Source organism: Schistocerca nitens, chromosome 4, assembly GCF_023898315.1.
Source record: "Schistocerca nitens isolate TAMUIC-IGC-003100 chromosome 4, iqSchNite1.1, whole genome shotgun sequence".
Lineage (NCBI taxonomy): Eukaryota > Metazoa > Arthropoda > Insecta > Orthoptera > Acrididae > Schistocerca > Schistocerca nitens.
Window position 1 is genome coordinate 428,254,850 of NC_064617.1, and position 22,731 is coordinate 428,277,580.

A 22,731-nucleotide genomic window follows, 5' to 3' on the forward strand; every position below is an offset into this window, starting at 1 on the left:
GCTTTGCTTTGTCGCAGCTCTTTAGGATACAAGTCCATTTACTTTCAGGCTCTTACATACAATTCTTGCAATGCAAGGTAATTGAAAAAACTCATCCACTCGACGCCAACTGAGGAACTGACTGGTGCATGTGTTGTTCAACACACAGTAGTTGTCACCCTCACTGGAATCAATGAGTGTGTGTGTGTGTGTGTGTGTGTGTGTGTGTGTGTGTGTGTGAGTGAGTTTTCGTGTTAATGCACAATCTGAATCAATACTATTAACATCAGACAGACAACCGGGCATCAAATATGACTGTAAAGTATGTTAATGCGATGGGAAGTTACAAACTGAATTTTCACCTAACCCACGTCCTGCATATTACGTTAAGTAAGATGTATTAACTCCATAGTATCGTTAGCAGAGAGTGCGCTCTTGTTGTCGAGGCCTGCGACAAGCGCAGCGATCAGCACTGCCCAATGCCGCCGCGATTTGTTTATGTTGGCTGAGCGTGGACACTGCAGCAGACGCTTCGCCATAAACAGAAAGAAATCACCTTGGCTCTGACTGCAGTGAGCGGATATCACTGCCTGCGTGTTCTTATAGTAACCAACGTGAGACTCTACTCACAGGTGCCATGGAGCAATTGCAACGGGTATCATGTCATTAGTCATGAGAATATTAACCAGTGATGAAATGTCCACTCTATTTGAATCCTAAGAAAATAGGAACCTTCTCACAAAGGAATGTGAGGTGATATCAAAATTTATCCAACATACAAAAATTAACTGCAGGGCTTTCATGTATGCAGTAGTAGCACACAAGGAAATAATATGTCTTGGAAGCGTATATTTCATTTCCTCTTCTCATATTAACGTCCTTGTTTTAGAATGAAGTGAGAAAATTAACGCGAAAAACTTAAGTTCCTGAGAAGCATATAAGTCATTTCCTCGTCTCATATCATAGCTTTTGTTTTAGTATGAGGTGAAAAAATAAACAGTTTACGGCTCTGAAACATAATATGACACCAGATTCTTATCGTAGGCGCTATCGGAAAAGCAAAAAGCAGGGAGCTGTCCATTCTTTTGTCCTAAAGAGCTGCGACAAAGCAAAGCTTGACCGATTATCAGATAATTGTCCACATGGGTTTTGTGGACGAGTATACTTTTAGTAGCCGCGCGGGATTAGCCGAGCGGTCAGGGGCGCTGCAGTCATGAGCTGCGTGGCTGATCCCGGCGGAGGTTCGAGTCCTCCCTGGGGCATGGGTGTGTGTGTTTGTCCTTAGGATGATTTAGGTTAAGTAGTGTGTAAGCTTAGGTACTGATGACCTTAGCAGTTAAGTCCCATACGATTTCACACACATTTGAACATTTGAACATTAGTTCTGCTCCTGTAAATAAACTGTTATCTCGTTAGTTCACATATTTATATTGGAATAACGTATTTGTAATAAGCACATCGGATTATTATTTTCCACAGTGTTTAAGAATTCAGGTCCTGTCATAGATAAGTGATCTACACTCCTGGAAATTGAAATAAGAACACCGTGAACTCATTGTCCCAGGAAGGGGAAACTTTATTGACACATTCCTGGGGTCAGATACATCACATGATCACACTGACAGAACCACAGGCACATAGACACAGGCAACAGACCATGCACAATGTCGACACTAGTACAGTGTATATCCACCTTTCGCAGCAATGCAGGCTGCTATTCTCCAATGGAGACGATCGTAGAGATGCTGGATGTAGTCCTGTGGAACGGCTTGCCATGCCATTTCCACCTGGCGCCTCAGTTGGACCAGCGTTCGTGCTGGACGTGCAGACCGCGTGAGACGACGCTTCATCCAGTCCCAAACATGCTCAATGGGGGACAGATCCGGAGATCCTGCTGGCCAGGGTAGTTGACTTACACCTTCTAGAGCACGTTGGGTGGCACGGGATACATGCGGACGTGCATTGTCCTGTTGGAACAGCAAGTTCCCTTGCCGGTCTAGGAATGGTAGAACGATGGGTTCGATGACGGTTTGGGTGTACCGTGCACTATTCAGTGTCCCCTCGACGATCACCAGTGGTGTACGGCCAGTGTAGGAGATCGCTCCCCACACCATGATGCCGGGTGTTGGCCCTGTGTGCCTCGGTCGTATGCAGTCCTGATTGTGGCGCTCACCTGCACGGCGCCAAACACGCATACGACCATCATTGGCACCAAGGCAGAAGCGACTCTCATCGCTGAAGACGACACGTCTCCATTCGTCCCTCCATTCACGCCTGTCGCGACACCACTGGAGGCGGGCTGCACGATGTTGGGGCGTGAGCGGAAGACGGCCTAACGGTGTGCGGGACCGTAGCCCAGCTTCATGGAGACGGTTGCGAATGGTCCTCGCCGATACCCCAGGAGCAACAGTGTCCCTAATTTGCTGGGAAGTGGCGGTGCGGTCCCCTACGGCACTGCGTAGGATCCTACGGTCTTGGCGTGCATCCGTGCGTCGCTGCGGTCCGGTCCCAGGTCGACGGGCACGTGCACCTTCCGCCGACCACTGGCGACAACATCGATGTACTGTGGAGACCTCACGCCCCACGTGTTGAGCAATTCGGCGGTACGTCCACCCGGCCTCCCGCATGCCCACTATACGCCCTCGCTCAAAGTCCGTCAACTGCACATACGGTTCACGTCCACGCTGTCGCGGCATGCTACCAGTGTTAAAGACTGCGATGGAGCTCCGTATGCCATGGCAAACTGGCTGACACTGACGGCGGCGGTGCACAAATGCTGCGCAGCTAGCGCCATTCGACGGCCAACACCGCGGTTCCTGGTGTGTCCGCTGTGCCGTGCGTGTGATCATTGCTTGTACAGCCCTCTCGCAGTGTCCGGAGCAAGTATGGTGGGTCTGACACACCGGTGTCAATGTGTTCTTTTTTCCATTTCCAGGAGTGTATATTCAACAGTCCGATAAAGAATGTGGTTTACACAGTCTATCATATGATGACAGTCGTGGTCGGATATCCACATTAAGACTACCTGGCTGAATCCGATTAGAACGATCTGGTATCGAAATGAAATTACAGAAATCGGATAATTTGAACGTCTGTATTTCAACAATGCTTCGCACATAAATTCCTATGATGGAGTAACAGGTAGCAACTGTCTAAGAAAAAGTGAGAAATATGTCTACTAGTAGCAATGTAACGTAATTATAAACCACATTTATGTGATGGAAATACTGAATCGAACAATACACATCTATTTCAGTGGTGGGAAGATACACCATATGGGATTTGCTGAGACATAATGACAATAATAATAATAATAATAATAATAATAATCGCGTGTGGCGGATAGTGGAAACCCTCCCCCATATGGGTGGTACCGAGGAAATCAAATACTAGGGGTGAACCAAATACTAACACAATCCTGAACGGCTACTCAATCCGTTGAACGCAAAATCCAGACACGTCTGAGTGAAAATCACCGTTACTCTGGTCACCGTGTTAGCTCAATGAGCTTGGCTGAAAATATTTGCTTTCAAAGGCTTCAACACCCTCTGGTCCTGTCCGGTCCTGGTATCACCCAAGCACAACCAATGAAACACAAGCAAACGTAAACTATGCAAGCAAAGTCAACTTTATCCCAGGTGGTACACAACCCGGCTGTCGACAGGCGGCAGTTGGATTTTCGGATTCTGGGGAGTCCAGGTTAGCACGACAGAGAATATCGAAGATCTCTGGTAAATTTCCCTACAAGCAAAAAACATGCATTTAAAAGTAAACATCGATACCTTGATCCAAACACGAAAACTAAATAATCTCACAAAAGAAATGGACCGACAAAAAATTCTCATCCTTGCACTTCAAGAACCACGACTAACTGACAATGAAACCGTGCATTAGGGAAACCATTGCATCTTCAAGAGCAGAATACAACAAAAGGTAACGAAAGGCGTACCAATCTTCGGCATTGCATTTCTCGAACACCGATCTATCAACTCTGTCAAAGAAATCACACCGATCGACAATCAAAAGGTTCCAATGGCTCTGAGCACTATGGAACTTAACAGTGGAGGTCATCAGTCTCCTAGAACTTAGAACTACTTATACCTAGCTAATCTAAGGACATCACACAAATTCATGCCCAAGGCTGGATTCGAACCTGCGACCGTAGCAGTCGCGCGGTTCCGGACTGAAGAGCCAAGAACCGCTCGGCCACCGCGGCTGGCCCGTCAACAAGCGACTTATGACTATGGTCATTCAGAGCCCCAGTAAAACATATACACTCATCAATGCACGTGTCCCCACCAACATCGACGGCCGGAGTGTTCGAGAGGTTCTAGGCGCTACAGTCTGGAACCGCGCGACCGCTACAGTCGCAGGTTCGCATCCTGCCTCGGGCATGGATGTGTGCGATGTCCTTAGGTTAGTTAGGTTTAAGTAGTTCTAAGTTCCAGGGGACTGATGACCTCAGATGTTAAGTCCCATAGTGCTCAGAGCCATTTGAACCATTTGAACCCACCAACATCGAAAATAAGAAAAACATCGACAATGTTGAAAAATTCTGGAACACACTCGAAAATACCATGAGCAAAATTCACCAAGATGACGTGAAAATACTAATGGGAGACTTCAACTCTATTTGGGACAGAAAAAACGTGTAGAAAAATCATTGGTACAAATTCAACACACCGAAACGCTTAGACTAACGTCACACGTCTGACTGACATTTGCCAATTGAACCACAAAAGGATGTCTTCCCGCTTTAAGAAAAAACCAGTCCCCAGGTAACATGCTTAGTAACCAGGTGCAAGCTGCTTTTGTTCGCCTTTCGAGACTTGCTGAAAGCCAGATTTTTAATTCTTTTGTAGCACAGCTACAAGCAGGCAGATAAAAACTTAATAAGGGAATCGTAAGACAACGCTCGAGCAAAATTCTTCTTGCTACTTTCAGTAACTCTTAGTGTCAGAGTGAAAACCTTACGGTACTGCCAGATTCATAATGCCACTTTTGTTTTCTGCCGACATTTTTTTGTTGTTGTGAATACATAATTTTATCTATGAAAAGCCCCATTTTCATAACACTTACGAATGGTACAGGAAATGAAATAAATACAGATCTTTTCTAAGTGTAAAGTCTGTAATATCCTACTAATTCGTGTTAAAATAAGCCCAATTGTCTCACAGAAACTTAATGCTTTATTAAGATAGACTGCCGTCGTGATGTTTCTGTATTAAGCTGACTTTAGTTTGTATTAGTACAGTGAATATTTTAATTGCATTTTCCATTAGTTTACTAAACGCAACAGTAATTATCAAAGAGAAATTAATTAGCAGCAGAATTTTCTTTCACGATATCTAAAACGATATGACAATGCTAAAGTTGTTTACAAATTCTACGCCTGTAGAAACCTACTTGTTCTAACGATGTCAATAAACCAGAGTAGTTTTAAAAGGGTTTTCGTCTAGAAATGAATTGCCTTGACGGTTGATCGATCTAGAGTGGGAAAGGTAAAATTTTACAAATATATGACGAGAGGGACAAGTGCTTGAGAGAGGACTTCCCTATCAATACAAATGTGCCTGAGAGACGACTTTCCTATCAATCTCCTGGATAGTTTTGTTTCTCAAATCAACATAGTGCGTTATCATGCAGTAGCACAGGTGATGTAGTTTTGTTGCTCGATTTTCTTACACTGTGACCGAAAGGTGTCTCAGTTGTTGGCAACAAATTCCAGCTGTGTTGCACACACCCTGGGGGCAGAATTCGTAGCCCAAAACACACTTTTGGATTTATCAGATGTAAAATAATATGTTCACGCAACTCTTTCCTCGAGTTTACGTCTTTTGGTGGGGCTCAGCCTTTCATTTCTTCTTAGGAAGTTAACGATAAAGGCATCATAACACGTCACCAGTAACAGTACTGCATAGGAATGCTCGATGAGTGACCTGATGACGTTCAATAATAGTTACTCTGTTGATTTTTGTTGTTTCGAATTAGAGCATGCAGTACTCCTACACCAGACTTCTGAACATTGCCTGTTGAATGCAAATTCAAGCGGTTCATAATTATTTTAGTAAATTCACTCGATATTTTTATGTCCTTTAAATTACATTTGCTACATGATTCGAATTGAAGACGTAGGAAATGTATGTTATTTGGTCCGGGAAGCACGTTCCAACAGAAACTGATGCTTACATTGACATTTATGTTGCCAATTAGTCGTCTTATCCATCACATGGATAACGAGGATGCTCCGTTTTGCTACAGTTGTTTCATAGCTAACAAGGGAACCTCCCCATCGCACCCTCCTCAGATTTAGTTATAAGTTGACACAGTGGATAGGCCTTGAAAACTGAACACAGATCATTCGAAAAACAGGAAGAAGTTGTGTGGACCTATGAAAAAAATATTCAAACCAAACAAACTGAGTAGTCCGTGTGCATGATAAGCAACATCAAGGATAGCTTGAGCACGGGAGCGCAGTGGTCGCGTGGTTAGCGTGAGGAGCTGCAGAACGAGAGGTCGTTGGTTTAAGGCTTCCCTCGGGTTAGTTGTTTGATTTTTTTTATTTTCAGACAATCATCACCACACGTACTGTTATTCAACAAATGTAGGAAATAATCATACAAATGTTCGACAATCGTTCGATCCCTTAAGGAACTTTCCGATGCCTTACAGTTCGGAAAATATTCATTGACATTGTTATTGGAGTCACGAGCTATATTTGCTGGATTCATATTGCCCACGCAATGCATCGCACGTATTTAATGCACTCTCGTCGAAAGTAGCGAACAGTTAACTGCCAGCCAGGGAGCCTCATTAGCAGGAATACTCTCTCTTCCGTGCGCTATAGTCGACTGACGTCATGTCTTTCGATGTTTTTTAGGTGTAGCGTCATCATACTACGGCGCGGTTACCTCGCATCGGACGGACGGACGGACAGATAATAATTGTCTGAAAATAAAAATTAAACTTTTCACTCCTGGGAAAATTTGACGGAAGGACCTCTCGTTCCGCAGCTGCGTGCGCTAACCACGGGATCACGGCGCTCCTGAGCTCACCCTATCCTTGATGTTGCCTATCTTGCGCATGGACTACTCAGTTTGTATATTTTGCTTATTTTTTTCATACTTCCACACAACTTCTTCCTGTTTTCTCGATTGATCTGTGTTCAGTTTTTCAAGGCCTATCCCCTGTATCAACTTATAACTAAATCTGAGGGCGGTGCGATGGGGATGTTCCCTTGTTAGTGGTATTGTGTGTTGGTGGCGTTGCCAGTTTACATACTGTGCATGTAACTCACAATAAATGCGTTGGATGCCTCCTGTGATCAGTTTACTTGAAAAACGTTTGTTGTCATTGTAATTTATGTAACTGGCTCTCCGACTTCCAATTTGACAATTTGTGGAAAAATTGTTTACCTCGTTAGTCCTAGTTTCAAACATTGTCTGTCTGACGGAAAACGTAGGCATGAAGTGGTCTGTAAAAAGCAATTAATCGCTATTATAGCAAACTTTTGAATTCACATGATACTTGAATTCTCTATATTGATTCTGAGAGTTTTCTTATTTCTCTTGTTATTTACTGTCTCAATGTCATCCGTGAAAATAAAATTAAAGGCAGTTGGATTAGGTTCCTGATCTATAAACTGTGATTTAATATTCTGCGCTGCTAAATAAATTTTGAAGGTTGTATTCTTTACGTAAAACAGAGTATCGGTGTCAGTCCTAGGATTGACGATAAACTTCAGAAATACAATTACGGAAAGGTGACATATCGATTATGGCTCCTCACCATCAACAATAGTTGTTACCCATAGTTTCATATTTGCTATTTTATCGTCGTTACCCTTTAGAGACCAACCTGATCATTCCACAATGCCATTTTTGACTCGCTTCTTAATATGTCCTATAACTACAGATTTGTCGAAAATATTAACTGTTAAATACGCTTTCCACAAATTAGAAACTTCCAGTTATTCTTCATATCTTGAAACTTACTACCGTTGACTTTCACTGGAGAAAAGATACATAATAATAAAATGAAATCAAAGATTAGAATGTCAAATCATAGTGTGAATGGTTAAAATGAAATGAACTAAAAATCATCTCCTTGTCTAAAAGACGTTATTCTTCCAGAGAACTTCGGCACCTCAAAATTTTTTACACCTCTGATGTTCAGCCACATGTGGACAAATAGCGGGTCCCATGATGCAGCACTGTTTAGCCGTCACAAAATGAAGCCTCAAAAATCAGTCCACATTCCATTTACTGCGTTTCCTTGAAATTATATAAAATATACGTCTGTAAGTAAAAAAAAAAAAAAAAGACGAAGAAGAAAGAAACAAAGCTTGAAACAGCTGATTGGTGAAGCCTCCTTTGGCTTCCACAACAGCTCGAAGTCTGTTGGGCATTGAGCCCACAACTCGAGCCACATAACTAGGAGATTCAAGTAACTCATTCCAAGCGTCATGAATCACATCAGAAAGCTGTCGGCGAGTCGACGGTGACTGCCCTTTTCTCGTATTACTCTGACCATTTCTGCCCAGATATTCTCAATGGGATTCGTGTCAGCTCCTTTAGGTGGCCATTCCGTTACAGTAATATTACTATGGTCGTCGACCCGCCTCTTAACCACACGTGCCATATGAATAGACGAGCGATCTTGTTGGAACATGATCTGATCATCGCCAAATCTTGCTGCCACAGCAGGCAACATCACGTTCTCCAGAATTGATATGTAATTGCGCGCATCGAATCTTCCTTCCACTTCCCACAGGAGCCCACACCCTTCGGCCGATATCCACGCCCATACCGTTACCGACTACAAATGGCTCTGAGCACTGTGGGACTTAACATCTGTGGTCATCAGTCCCCTAGAACGTAGAACTACTTAAACCTAACTAACCTAAGGACATCACACACATCCATGCGCGAGGCAGGATTCGAACCTGCGACCGTAGCGGTCACGCGGTTCCAGACTGAAGCGCCTCGAACCGCACGGCCACACCGGCCGGCACCGACAACCTGCCACTCCTTCGGCAACTGTAAATATATTTTCGATTATACCTAGCACATTTAGGCCGGTAAACTAGTACTTTTCCGGATGATGCCGTAGAGAAAACTTTTTGGTGCGTGAAAATCACTCGCCTCCAAAACTGGAGAGGTTTGTCGCCATTTTCAGTAGCAAAAGCAAGGCAAGCTTCTCTTTGGGAAACAGTCAATGTCTCTTTCACAGCAGCGCTTCTTGCTCTCAGTCCACCTTCCCTTACACGAGGAGTGACGGTCTTACTGCTAACATTGAGACCCAAAGTTTGCTGAATTTGTCGTACGTTGACAAATGGGTGGTTCTCACTGAAACGGCGTATCTGCTGATCCTGAGCTGCTGTTGTTTTGCGGCGACGGCCATGAGGCCTCCCATTCAAGTTACCACTCTCTTCCTTTCGTCTGATCCACCTGGCTACCGTCGACTTGTGAAGACCCATAGTTCTTGCTATGTCGGCATTTGAAGATCCCTCTGCATGGAGTTCTATTATAGCGCCCTTGTCTGCCTCAGCCAGATGGGCCATTTAGCGTTGACTGAATGATTCGTCGCGGTTAATATTGGCTGCGGAAACAGCGCTGGCAGGAAACAGACTGCCTCCTCCACGATGGCAGCCACAACGCAGTGGCCAAGTATGTGTAACACAGAAATCGATGGCATAAAAGAGAGATCGCAAGCCCATACCCGTGTCATTACATAGTGGAGCAACTTAAAATCTCTAATTTTTCTCAGAAGGGACTGGTCCACTCTTGTCATGTCTTATCCTGATAAATATTACATGAAATGAAATGTTTACGTTTTGCATATGCGGCAGGCCTGACGCAAGAAACATTTCTGAAATATCTGAGGCAACCTGAAGAACACTTCATGAATTTTATCTGTAGAGGGTTGCCTTATAAGAAGGAAAACGTGTTTATCCCCGCTCGCCGTGTTTCCAGGTGGCGCAGTTTACTCGGAGGCATACATAATTCTCGCCGGGCGTAAGAAGCGACTCGACGAGCGAGGGGAACTCGCCAAGTGTCATAGGCTGATTGTCCCGAAACTTTGCTCACAAGGGGAGGCCGCCAAATGTGAAATTCAGATTCGATTCATACTGCGCATAATAAAAGCTCATGGCCAGAGGTGTAATGTGGCAAAGCACCAAGATGCACTTCTCAGCTGTTGTCGAGAAAATCGACAGTTAGAAGAAACCGTTGCGGTGAAATACTCTCTACGATTAATAATTTTCTACAGCGTCGTGGCGCAGCGGTAAGCGCTCGAGTTCGTAATCCGAAGGTCGCCGGATCGAATCTCATGCCATGCAACATTTTTTTATTATTATTATTATTTTTTTGTAATTCAAATATATATATATATATATATATATATATATATATATATATATATATATATATATATATATATATATATAAACTATTAATGAATTGCTTATGCATGTTGGTGAAGGCGGATCGCTCTCCAATTGTACCGCCTCCATTTTACCGTTTGTTTAACAGGGTGTACCAAAGCTCTCACGTCCGCACTGATTTTCGACGGTGTTATAAGTTGTGCTAGGGACCGCATCTACCTTCTTTCGAAGTTAGCAGGCAACTACGCTGTTATGCGGCGGCTCGTTTCGGCCCATTCAACATCTGTCCTTCAAGTGTAACGAGCGATTAACGGAGTTTATATTTCATACCTGCCACAGCAAATTTGTGTTCGTGGGGTTTCTATTCTAATTCGAACGTTTGACTTACGCTATACGTATTCGTTTCGGAATATCGTTTCTACGTCTTCCGCTAACTATACGTGGTTAACATTATGAAGACAATTAATAACATTTGTGAAATACAAATTTGTTTGCGGAAAACATAATGATGTTCGAAGTCGCCAGTTTTTCCACGACAAACGACTTTCAACAACTTATTATATGCATAATTGTTGCAACCTGTTGCCGGGAATTATATATATATATATATATATATATATATATATATATATATATATATATATGTGTGTGTGTGTGTGTGTGTGTTTATACACACATTTGAATTACAAAAAACAAATACTAAAAAAAAAAAAGTTGCATGGAGCGAGATTCGATCCGCCGACCTTCGGAGTACGAACTCGAGCGCTTACCGCTGCGCCACGACGCTGTAGAAAATTATTAATCGTAGAGAGTATTTCACCGCAGCGGTTTCTTCTAACTGTCGATTTTCTCGATAACGGCTGAGAAGTGCATCTTGGTGCTTTGCCACATTACACCTCTGGCCATGAGCTTTTATTATGCGCAGTATGAATCGAATCTGAATTTCACAATTGGCGGCCTCCCCTTGTCAGTGAAGGAGAGGACAAAATAAGCGAACTTGTGTTTCGGCTTATCTGCAGACACTCGACCGTTTCCGAGAAAACGACGGCCAAAGTTATCAACGCGCTGTTGCTCTAGTGTAGATACCTTCTGCAGCCGAGAACGCAATTGAAGCGGTGGCTCAGTGGCTACCGTCGTTCCTTCTTAGCATTGATTCCCGTGTTCGAGACCATATTGGGTTTTTTAATTATTTTATTTTCCTGCCTCTCTATCAGAATTATCTTCGAATGTTTTTTTTCTAATTTATGTTGAAATAATGTTGTCATTACTCGACAATTAACTTTATGTGTAATTAATGAATTAAAAAAATAATAAACGAATGAGACAAGCTGATATAAAATCATCTCGTCTGCCTCATGTATCGTTATATCCAAATGGTTTATCAATGTTAATCTACATTTAGATCCGATAATGGCACCTTTAGTGTGTTGAAACCGGTTATCCAGTAGACAGTATTTAAGCGATCTTGGCTTCTGAATTATTTCTACAACAGAGTGATCGCCCCACTACGCACTGTGTGTTCCCTTTTTAACTTATTTCTTTACACAGTAAATTAACTGACGAATAACGACAACAGTGTTTCATCATAAATTGGAATAAACATTCGTAGATAATTCAGAGAGTGAGGGGGGAAAAAAGGAAAAACCGGGTTTCGAACTCGCAGCGCAAAGTTCCGAAGTCGCTATGGTAGCCGCAGAGCCACCGCTTCAGTTGAATCCTTAACCGCTAAGCGGTATCTACACTATAGCAACAACGCATTGAACACTTTGACCGTCGTTTTCTCAGAAGCGGTAGAGTTTAAGCTTATTTTGTCCCCTCTTTCAATGAGCGTAGTTAAAAGCAAGATCGGGGTCTGACACTTGGCGTGCCCCCTCGTAAATTGCGTGCGTTGGGATTCAGTAGACAGAATGCGTCCACTTTCCTCGACTACTCATTGACATGTTTGGAAACTTTCTTTGTTGTAGTTGCACTTTGCATTATGAGGGCTGGTTTTCCTGATGAGGATCTACTTATGGACTTTGCTCCTAATTTACGTTACTGTGTAGTAGACCTACTGCAACTACTTAAACCGGAAACGTTTGTTTGTTTGGATACTCCGCTTCTTAGTTGCTACATTTCGCTAAAATATTTTCCTTTTTTTCAAAACGGCAAGTTAAGATGACCACTGCAACATGGTAAGATCAGTAACAATTTAATACTTTGAAACAGTTATGTGTGGTGTACGAGGAGTCTACTGTTGTTGACTGAGGAATACATTAAACACGAAAGCTGCGTCCAATAACAATAATTAACTTTCGGTTACATGACAAAACACAAGTCGAAGCACTGTCAGTTCATCTCAGTACCCAGTAAAACTTAAACTGGAAAGATCGAAAACATACTTTTGTGGGGAAGGCAAACGAATGACTGCGTTTTATTGGCCGCACACTAAGAATACGCAACAGGCCAACTGAAAACACTGCCTACACTACGTTTGTCCGTCCACTGCTATAATATCCTTGACAGACGTGATTGACTGTGCACGCAAAAACGTCCAAGGAACGGTAGCACGCTTTGTAATGTCACGAAATAGGGGAGAGAGGATCCCAGATTTGATAATCGAGTTGGGGTAACATTCATGAAAACATATGCGTTTTTCGTTGCCACGAGATCTTTTCACGAAATTTCAATCACCACCATATGTTCTGAATGCCAAAACATTATTTCCTAGGGTACTTACACAAGAAGAAACCATAGTAATAATGTAATTCAAGGCTCGCAAGAAACGATTTAAGTAGTCCCTTTTCCCGCACACTGTTAATGAGTGGGACGGTAGAGAAATAATCCGAACCTTCTGCCAGGCACGTAAGTCCGGATTGCAAAGAAATCCTGTTGATGTAGTCATGTAGATGTAACAACGAAATTATGTTGTAATTACGACATGTGACTTTCACTTGATCTGAACATCGAAGTTGTTTACTGTTTATTTACTTTTTGTTCATTAATTTCAGCCATATACGAACACCTAGGCGCGTTAAAGTGATATTGAAATAAAGTGTCATGCATGGACCAATAACAATAAGTTCCCACCTACTTGTTATAGTACTGCATTATCTGCCAGCGTATTCAGAAGTGGATATCGCATACGAAGTTCCTAGGGTGTTTGTAATGGATATTGCAGACGACTTCGACAAAGTTTGAATGTAGCTTCGTAAAAGTTCCGTGATCAAACGATCTGAGTTGCTGGAGAATACAGTTTATCCTCACTAGACAGTATATATTATCATTATACATGAGGTGAGTAGGGTTTCGCCGCGTTGCGGTGGCCGAGCGGTTCCAGGCGCTTCAGTGACGAACCGCACGGCTGCTTCAGTCGCAGGTTGGAATTCTACCTCGGGCATAGATGTCTGTGATGCCCTTAGGCTAGCTAGGTTTAAGTAGTTCTAGGTCTAGGGGCTGATGACCTAAGCAGTTAGGTCGCATAGTTCTTGAAGCCATTTTTTGACCTTTCGCGTAAATTTTCTTTACGTAAACCGTCGTATCTTTTGATTGCGTTGACATAGAAGCTCACTTTTTTACACCAGCAAGGGACCGGTTACAGCAAGAAGTGCGATACATTTCCGCTTATTATGTCCACCCGTTCTGGAGGTAAACGGGTTTTAAGGGTTGGGTAGACCGATAGACGGTCAAGAAAGTGAGACTAGTAGGGTTCCGTTTTTACCGGTTTAGGTGACGAAATCCTAACAACGAAAACACTGAAGATGAGGGCCGCATAAATAACACCCGCTACTCTTTATTCGAAATGTTCTAGTTGCTGTCGATACATAAGCATATTAGTCGTAGCTACGTTTTCGATCCAAATCACGTTTACAGGAATGCAAATAGAATGTATTTGCCTATACACGTGGTAATTCACATCCCAGTATTAATGCCACCGCGTTTTAGAAGTACGAACATTCTCATTGCTAGCTAGCTTAAGAAACACTTCTGCTAATGAACGTTTTCTGGCTGTGGCGAGTCTAGTGGAGAATTCGAAACAATGCAGAATACGTTTGGCAGCTATGTAGCCGTTTATTTCCTGGGGTGGTGCAGAATTATCCTACAAAATTTACTCTCTAATAACAGTAATTTGTTATTTCGATAATCATCCCGAATGATTGTCGCATAAGTGGTGACATAAAGGAAGAAAATTCATGTTTTTGAGTCCAGAAAGCTCTATGCAACAGAAACTGCAGATTTTTATTGCGAAATTGCCGGCTTGTTCATGTCTGGGGTAATAATAGAGGGCTGTTTGCCTAGGTTGTCTGCTAGCATAGTGAAAGGAAGGTCTGGTTTGTTTTCGGTTCTAATCTCTATGGAGGCAGGTAGAATATCAGTAAAGCAATTTTAAGAAATTCTCGCGCACCCAATACGATTTATCGCTACCTTTATTCTGTACTGGCGCTCTGTGGATGTCAATATGACACTCTTGTAGAATTTCATACATGATACTGCCTCCTTTTTCCGCTTCTGTCAATAATGGAATTGACTTAAGTGTGGCACTGAATGATGTTTAAGTGAATTTCGTTATGAATCTTCACGCATTGCTAAATTTGCACACTTTCATGGTAGGTCAGCAATGGTAATCCAGTATGACTGGTCTGAACGTTGACACAGACCGTTTCGCGGGCGAATGCGGATAATATTTTGCTAATTCGTAACGGTCTGGGGTTCTTTGTCTGTTATCTGGATAAGCTGAAATTCATTTTTATTCGTCCGTTTCATACAAATTAGCGTTTCTTCTTTCAGTTCTGTCCTATGTTTACGTGTTGTATTTAACACACTAATCAGCATTAATATAGTCTTACAAATTATGGAATACAGTCTAAAAAAGTTCAGATATTTTGTCAATTTCACGCCTGCGCATAGTATGTTGGTAGCACTTCGTCGCCTTGCCTGTTATGCTGTGTAGCAGACTTTAAAGCCGTGCGGATCAGCATAACGAAAAGGCGAGGGGTCTCGCTCGTTTTGTCCACGACTGTACATTAACCCGGAAACACTGTAGTAATGCAGTGCGAGGTTCAACGTGCTCAGAATTGTGTGAAAGTCATACATTCAGAGAATTCGTCTAGCATTACTTACTCCTCGCTTAGTTACATGAATTAATACAATTCAAGTCGAACTGTTTATAAGTAACCACGCAACGGCCAGGTCGTGAGGTCATCGGATCACTTCCTAAGATCGCGGATCCGAGTCGACGTATTATGGAGCTTATAGCGCAGAAAAGTCGGCGCTGTTTGCTTCATTTATCACTAAAGCCCGCAAGTTGTCTAATTTCAATCTTTCTGCTTTACTGCTTTCGTACTTTCGAATTTCCACGTCCTGTATGTACGCCTTAGCACAGTAATGATTGGACCTTGAAAAAATTGTAGAATCGGAGAAATAATTTCGTATTTTCTTGATGCCAGTGTACGATCTACCAGTAACGATTTGTTCGTACCGCTCAGACTAATGCTCTTGTGTTCTTTGACTCGTGTGTTAATGCTTGTGAGTAGTTCCTACGTACACATGGCCGCATACGCAAGGGTTTTCGTACACTCCTGTGGTGGCAAGATGCAGCCGCAGATCTTTCGCAGTGTTATTAACGAATCTTTTTTATTCGGCGTAATCATTGTATCAAATCATATCGTATGAGCACTCTTCTGATTGTGACAGTTTTTACAAATTAGAGGAAAACTTTCCGTTCAGTTGGCCCTTTTCTAGCGAAAGCTCCAGCTCTTTTAGGATGTAGCGGCCTGCGTCTGCAGAGTTGTCATTTCTTGTGCGAGTAATTTTTAATGCATACAGGCATTGTATTCGGAGTTAGGGATATGGGCAACCATCCGCTGTATTATGGAATGACAATGAAAATTTGTGCCGGACTGGGACTCGAACCCAGATTTCCCGCTTATCACGAGCGGTCGTCTTACTATTAGGCTATCTGAGCACACTTCATTTCCAGACCTAAACTTCCATATATCGTTAACCAGGTGTCTACAATCTGCACGCATACGTCCTTCATGTATACTTCCGTATAAGGGAGACATTTTAGTTGAGGGTAGCTAGCCCGGTGACGGCGGATAAATACGATATTGCAATGCCTGTGATGTTCAGAAGTGCGATGCAATGTGTGTGTCTCTGAAATACTACAATTCAAGCAGAACTGTTTATACGTAACCACGCATCCACGAGGTCATCAGATCACTTCCTAAGTTCACGGAGCCGAGCCGACGTATTCTGGAGCCTGTAGCGTACTCCTGAACAACACAGGCACTGCAATATTGTAATTGTTAAATGACAGAGCACTTCCTAAAAAGTACTGTGTCTCACAGATTGTACAATACTGGGCGATCTATGTTTTAATCAGAGTTGATAAAAGCTCTCCTGCATATTTATATGACTTAACTTTTGAATATATTTTGTTATACAGTTCTTTAAAAACAGCCTATAACTTTTACAGTATTTTCATTTATTTAAAAGAATATAACATTTAAAAAGATTGTGAAATTTAATATTAATCCAAATTTGTACTATGAATACATGTTGTGAGAATAGTTTGATAATGAATCGACTTGCATTGGCTTTTCCATAACATCAAATTATGAAACAGTTAATAAGGTGTTAAAGAGACAAACTGAAGTTAAATGTTAAAAGATTCCGGGGAAAGTCGATGGATTTTCTGTAAGCTCTTCTGGTCCTCTCTTACAACAATTTTATGTGTCGTTTATTTTTCTGTCCCAATTGCATTTTTTTACAGTATGACTAGTTTCGATTTCCCTGGATCAACTTCAAATCTATGTAAATGCGTCAGCAAACCGTCGTGTCTGTATTCTAATGTACAGTTCAGACAGAGACACTAATGACTGTTGAATCAACTACGCACATCTGAAGATGATCCAGGGAGATCGAAACTAATCATACTGTTTAAAAAATGTGCACCTCGGACTGAAAAATGAACGATACATTAAAATTGTTTCAAAAATCAGTACAGTTGCTGATTACTGTCGTGACCAATATATTGGCCACACGGCTCTTTTTTTTATAAACAAAATGATATACCATGTCTCTTAACGCTCATCTTGATCACGGTTGTTGTTAATGTTACAGGTCGGGACATCTTACGAGAGGGTGGCTACTTCGGGCCGTGGCAGACGTGCAAGGAGCTGCAGTACAACCGCGAGATCTGCGGTAAAGACGTGTCCCGCTTCCACCCAGTCGGTGAGTACACACACACACTGTGGCAGTGGCGTTTCTGCAGCTACCGCTAGCACGTTTATCCGCTTTTTTAAAAGGCCACGTGTGCCTCAGCGGAGGCGTAAGTGCTCGTGTTCACTTCAAAAGTTGTACAGTTCGGCCGCAGAGTTTCAATACACGTTTCCATGAGCAAGTTTTATGTTTATGAAGCCTATTACTGTAGGAAGATAACAAAAGCCGCCAATCTTTCGGCTAAATATATATTTCGAACGTTGTGTACTACAACAGCTAGTCTGAAACTTCCTGGAAACAGAAAGTCTGTTTGCAGCCTTGCGGCCTCAAGGTAATCACACGTGGTCTCCTGCTATGATTACACAGAAACAGTGATCTCTATACTAGCCGGATGTCGAACTCCGTCTGTCTGAGCGTACCGTCCAGATACGCTCGTTTCTTACGTTTCTGCGACATGGCTGCCACGAAATGTCATTAGAGCACAGTCTATTACATCGCATGTTGACTTGATGGTCAGATCTAGAAAAAAAAATTTATCACGTACAGAGGTAAAAGTGGCCTTTATTGCTCATTATTAAACCTGTCAGTGACTCAGAAGGGAGTTCAACAAGCGGCAACAAAGTTTTGTTCACTTACCTAATAACATAAAATGTCTGTCAGGTAGCGGAACAACATGGTGGACGACGCTGATAATAGGAATCTGCAGGCGGACTGAAGTCACATGTTCAGCGACCAGAACTGAACCTCCGGTAGTACAGAAATTACTCCACTGGTTAGTTATTTAGTTAGTTAGTTACGTAACCCGTTGATCATTTGAACGATTCTTTTACTGAAATGATGCGGGAAGAGTCAGTTTACAGGATATGTATATATGATTAGTGCTAACCATTTTTAAGTAGAAATTCGTCAATGGAATAGAAGAAGTTGTCCAGAAGAAATGATATTAAGTTGGATTTAAAATTTATATAGCTACCCGGCAGATATTTTATGTTATTGGACAAAAGATCAAAAAATTTTTTTGCTGTATGTTGATCTCCTTTCTGAGTCATTGGCAGCTTCAATGATAAGTAATGAAGGTCATTTTTCTGTGTTTATTGGTATCGACATCACCATTCTTGTCAAATTTTTATGGATAATTTATGATGAATTTCATTAGCGAATATATGTACTGTGAGGGCGCAATTAAAACGCCTAGCCCCTTGAAGAGGTCCCCCTTGACGCCCGTGAGTGAACACCACAGTTTATTCTTACTGCTCGCTTTGTGCAATCAATACTTCCTTTCCGTTTGATGAGTTACCCCAGGAAATTATTCCATAATACATTACGGAGTGGGATATGCAAATATGTGAGGAGGTTGATTTGTTTGTTTCCAAGATTAGCAGAGCGGAAGTAGCTGGACTTAATTTCTGAGAAGCTCAGTAAAATGCTTCTTTCTATTCAAGCTTTCATCAGTATGCACACCCAAAAATGTGCTGCAGTCTACACTATTTACTGACTACTAATCATGTGCTACATCAGTTGTTGGAATGATGCTATTTGCTGTAGAAAACTGAATATAGTATTCTGCATTTTTTTTCAAAATTTATAGTGTGTCCATTTTCTCAGAACCATTTCATTATTTTTTGTAAAATATCATTCATCTCTTTACTGTTATTTTCTCTTTAGTGGGATTATTATAACACTAGTATCGTAAGAAAAAAGGACAGATTCTGCTTGTTAAATGTTACGCAAAGGACATTCACATATAATGAATAGAAGTGGACTCAAAATTGAACCCTGTGGGACCCCCTTTGTGATTTTTTTTTTCTCCCAGCAACTAAAATTTTCTATCTTTCCGACATTGTCTGAATTATTTCCACTTTGTTTGTTAAGTATGATTCAAACCGTTGTTGTTGTGGTCTTCAGTCCTGAGATTGGTTTGATGCAGCTCTCCATGCTACTCTATCCTGTGCAAGCTTCTTCATCTCCCAGTACCTACTGCAACCTACATCCTTCTGAATCTGCTTGGTGTATTCATCTCTTGGTTTCCCTCTAATATTTTTCCCCTCCACGCTGCCCTCCAATACTAAATTGGTGATCCCTTGATGACTCAGAACATGTCCTACCAACCGATCCCTTCTTCTAGTCAAGTTGTGCCACAAACTTCTCTTCTCCCCAATCCTATTCAACACCTCCTCATTAGTTATGTGATCTACCCATCTAATCTTTAGCATTCTTCTGTAGCACCACATTTCGAAAGCTTCAATTCTCTTCTTGTCTAAACTATTTATCGTCCATGTTTCACTTCCATACATGGCTACACTCCATACAAATACTTTCAGAAACGACTTCCTAACACTTAAATCAATACTCTATGTTAACAAATTTCTCTTCTTCAGAACCAACTGTTCGAAAATCCATCAGTTCCATAAAAGTTGAGCTTTTAAGAGACTAGTATGAGCTACACAACTAAACGCCTTGGAAATGTCACAAAAACATCAACTGGCAATATTTTATTATTTAAGCATTGTATTATACGATGAGCGAATGAATAAATAGCATTCTCAGGCAACACACTTAAAGCCCGCCGGATTGTCGTTAAATACTAACATCAAAACTCAATGGAAACGCTTGGAAAACTTTTGCTGCACAGGGCACGCCTATTTTTATTGCTCTCTTACGCTTTTCAAAAATATATCGAAGATCCAGACTAACGTAACGCTAGTATTTAAGCAGTTCACACACTAGTATGAAATGCTGCTGCAACACGATAGTGAATGCACACACACTGTTAATAGGTCGAAACAGCTATCCATTGACTGGGTGCTAATTTTACATCCCTCTTATCCTACCGTTCATGGGTCCTCAGATTTCTACGATTTTTCCTTTCCAGCCAACAATATTCGATGCAGCTTCTTCTCGAATTTACGTGTCTTTCAGTCTCCTATAGCAACACTAGTAAATTTCTTTAGAAGTGGAATCGATAAGTTAGTGCATCTTTCGGATGTGATGAAAAGGAATGTATTAAAGATTAGTTTTAGTATCAGTTAACCTCAAATAAAATATTTTGCAACAGCCAAAATCCCTACAGATTTTTGCAAGACCCTAAAACTTGACCGCACTTAAAATTATTGAGAAATATGTCAGAGAAGCAATGAAAGGCAGGAAATACTACCACAAATCAGCCACTAAAGACCCGTCTTCTGGTAAACAGTTTAAATGGTTCACTAACTATATTCTTATAGTTTTTGCTACGAAAATAGTAAATGCTGATTGACAATAAAATTCCCTAAAACTGACGCCCTTCCTTACCTCTAAATGTTTAGCTGCGGCATGTGGTAAAGACGTTCATAAATCCCCTATGAAGTCTGGTCGTCCTAGTTTTCGAGAGGAGTCAAGGAGCGGAAGTCGACAGAATTCACGTCACCCCACTCGTGAACTTCGCGGTGGCTACGAATGAAGAGACGTCATTAGAGGAGCCGGACAGGATCTTGAATATGAAACTGGGCCATAAAGGTGGCAACTTACAAGAATATACTCGTACTTGTAAAATGAAGAGTGGAGAAGCGGACTGAGTACTTACTTGGAAACACAGTGGCAGCTGTACTATTATCATCTGGTATAACTGTTTATTTTAACTTGTGATCTGATAAAGAACAATTATCAGTCTGAATTTCTGCTGATACGCAGCACACTAAACTGCTAGTCATCTAGAAAATAAGAGCGCCTGTGAAAACCGATTGAAAATATACTGGAAACTTTTACTGCAACAGGTACAACAATCTTGGCAACATTTGAGCTGCTCCTAAATCTTGCCCTATTATTTACTTTTATATTGTGTCAATATTTCATTACATACTGGCCAAGTTTCATAAATACGTTTCAATTTCAGCAGTCGTCGTGTCAAGGAGCACCGCATTAGTTACATATAGATTTTTCATTCACGATTCAAGATGCTGTTATGTGTGAGATATTGTCATTGATACTAAACCATTGTCATGGGAACTTCAATTCTTTAGGGTCACACTTCTGCCTACCATGATGTATTTATTGTTGTGTCTACTTGGAAAAAATCTTGAGTACTGTAATTATCATAAAAATCGACAACCGCATCACTTACGTATAGAAATTTCACTCACGTATTACGTAGTTACTACCTAATAGATATCGGCATTTGGTACCATATCGCATCTGATACCCGATGTACTTTGTACCTACTTAAACTAAATACTTGACGATATAAACAATGAGCACATGAACACACATAAGCTCTGAATTCCACAATACACGACAATTTTTTCGTGAGTAGGTGTATATGCTCTCATGTAGACCTCGAGGAACTTTAACGCGAACTCCACAATATTATGCAATAATGCACTATACGGTAACATTTACACTTTAACCCATAATTATTTAAAGAACTAGCTGTAATTAGACCGAGAGCACCTCATCACTTGTGCATAAGACTAGTGTAGTTCATTTTATGTGGTGCAAAGAATACAATTATGTAAAAGTAATAGCATTGATTCCATCGGTTCTTGGTAGAATATTTTATACATTATGAATGAAACGCACACAAAACTGCTGTAAGATTCTGCAATATTGATTATTTGTTACGCGAACCGGTTTTCGGCTGTTATGGCATCATCATGTACAAATATAAGTATGTGGTGCAGTGAAATTTTGTTGGAGCAAAGATTTTAAACTAGTGCATGTGCAGAGTATCTCCATTTTCAGAGATGAAGAATTGTAGTGTTAGAATTAGGAATAAAACAAGCGGGATTATTTCAGTGTAAATGAGATGTAAGATTATTTAACTAAGATAAAATATGTGACACATTAACTAATGAACTATTGACAAATTACAACATTTGTCCGTAGAAGAACGTTATTGAACAACAAATGTTCGTGACGTATTCCAAAGATGTGGTAGAACAAAATAATCTTGTCTTTAATAGATCGTAAATTACAAACGGATTAGATATAATAAGCTGCGTGAAGCAGCTGTGATTATACAAAGTAAAAATTTTGACCCAACGAGAGAAAGAAAGGAAATGGAGCATTTGAGTAAGAGGGGTAAATTATAACATGGCCTGGATGGGATTATGAGTGGTATCTGCAGATAGAAGTGGTAAGGGAACTGTGTCTGTTCATTCAGCACTGAGCTTGGGCTAATGAACAAGTGT

General features: G+C 41.3%; 1 protein-coding gene across 1 annotated transcript in view; it reads left to right on the plus strand.

Moving 5' to 3' along the window:
• Positions 1-22,731, plus strand: part of LOC126252355 (uncharacterized) — a 265,551-nt gene that overhangs the window by 174,277 nt on the left and 68,543 nt on the right. The window contains exon 3 of the mRNA XM_049953246.1: positions 17,468-17,578. Coding sequence (XP_049809203.1) covers positions 17,468-17,578 — 111 coding nt within the window. The remainder of the gene's footprint in view (positions 1-17,467; positions 17,579-22,731) is intronic.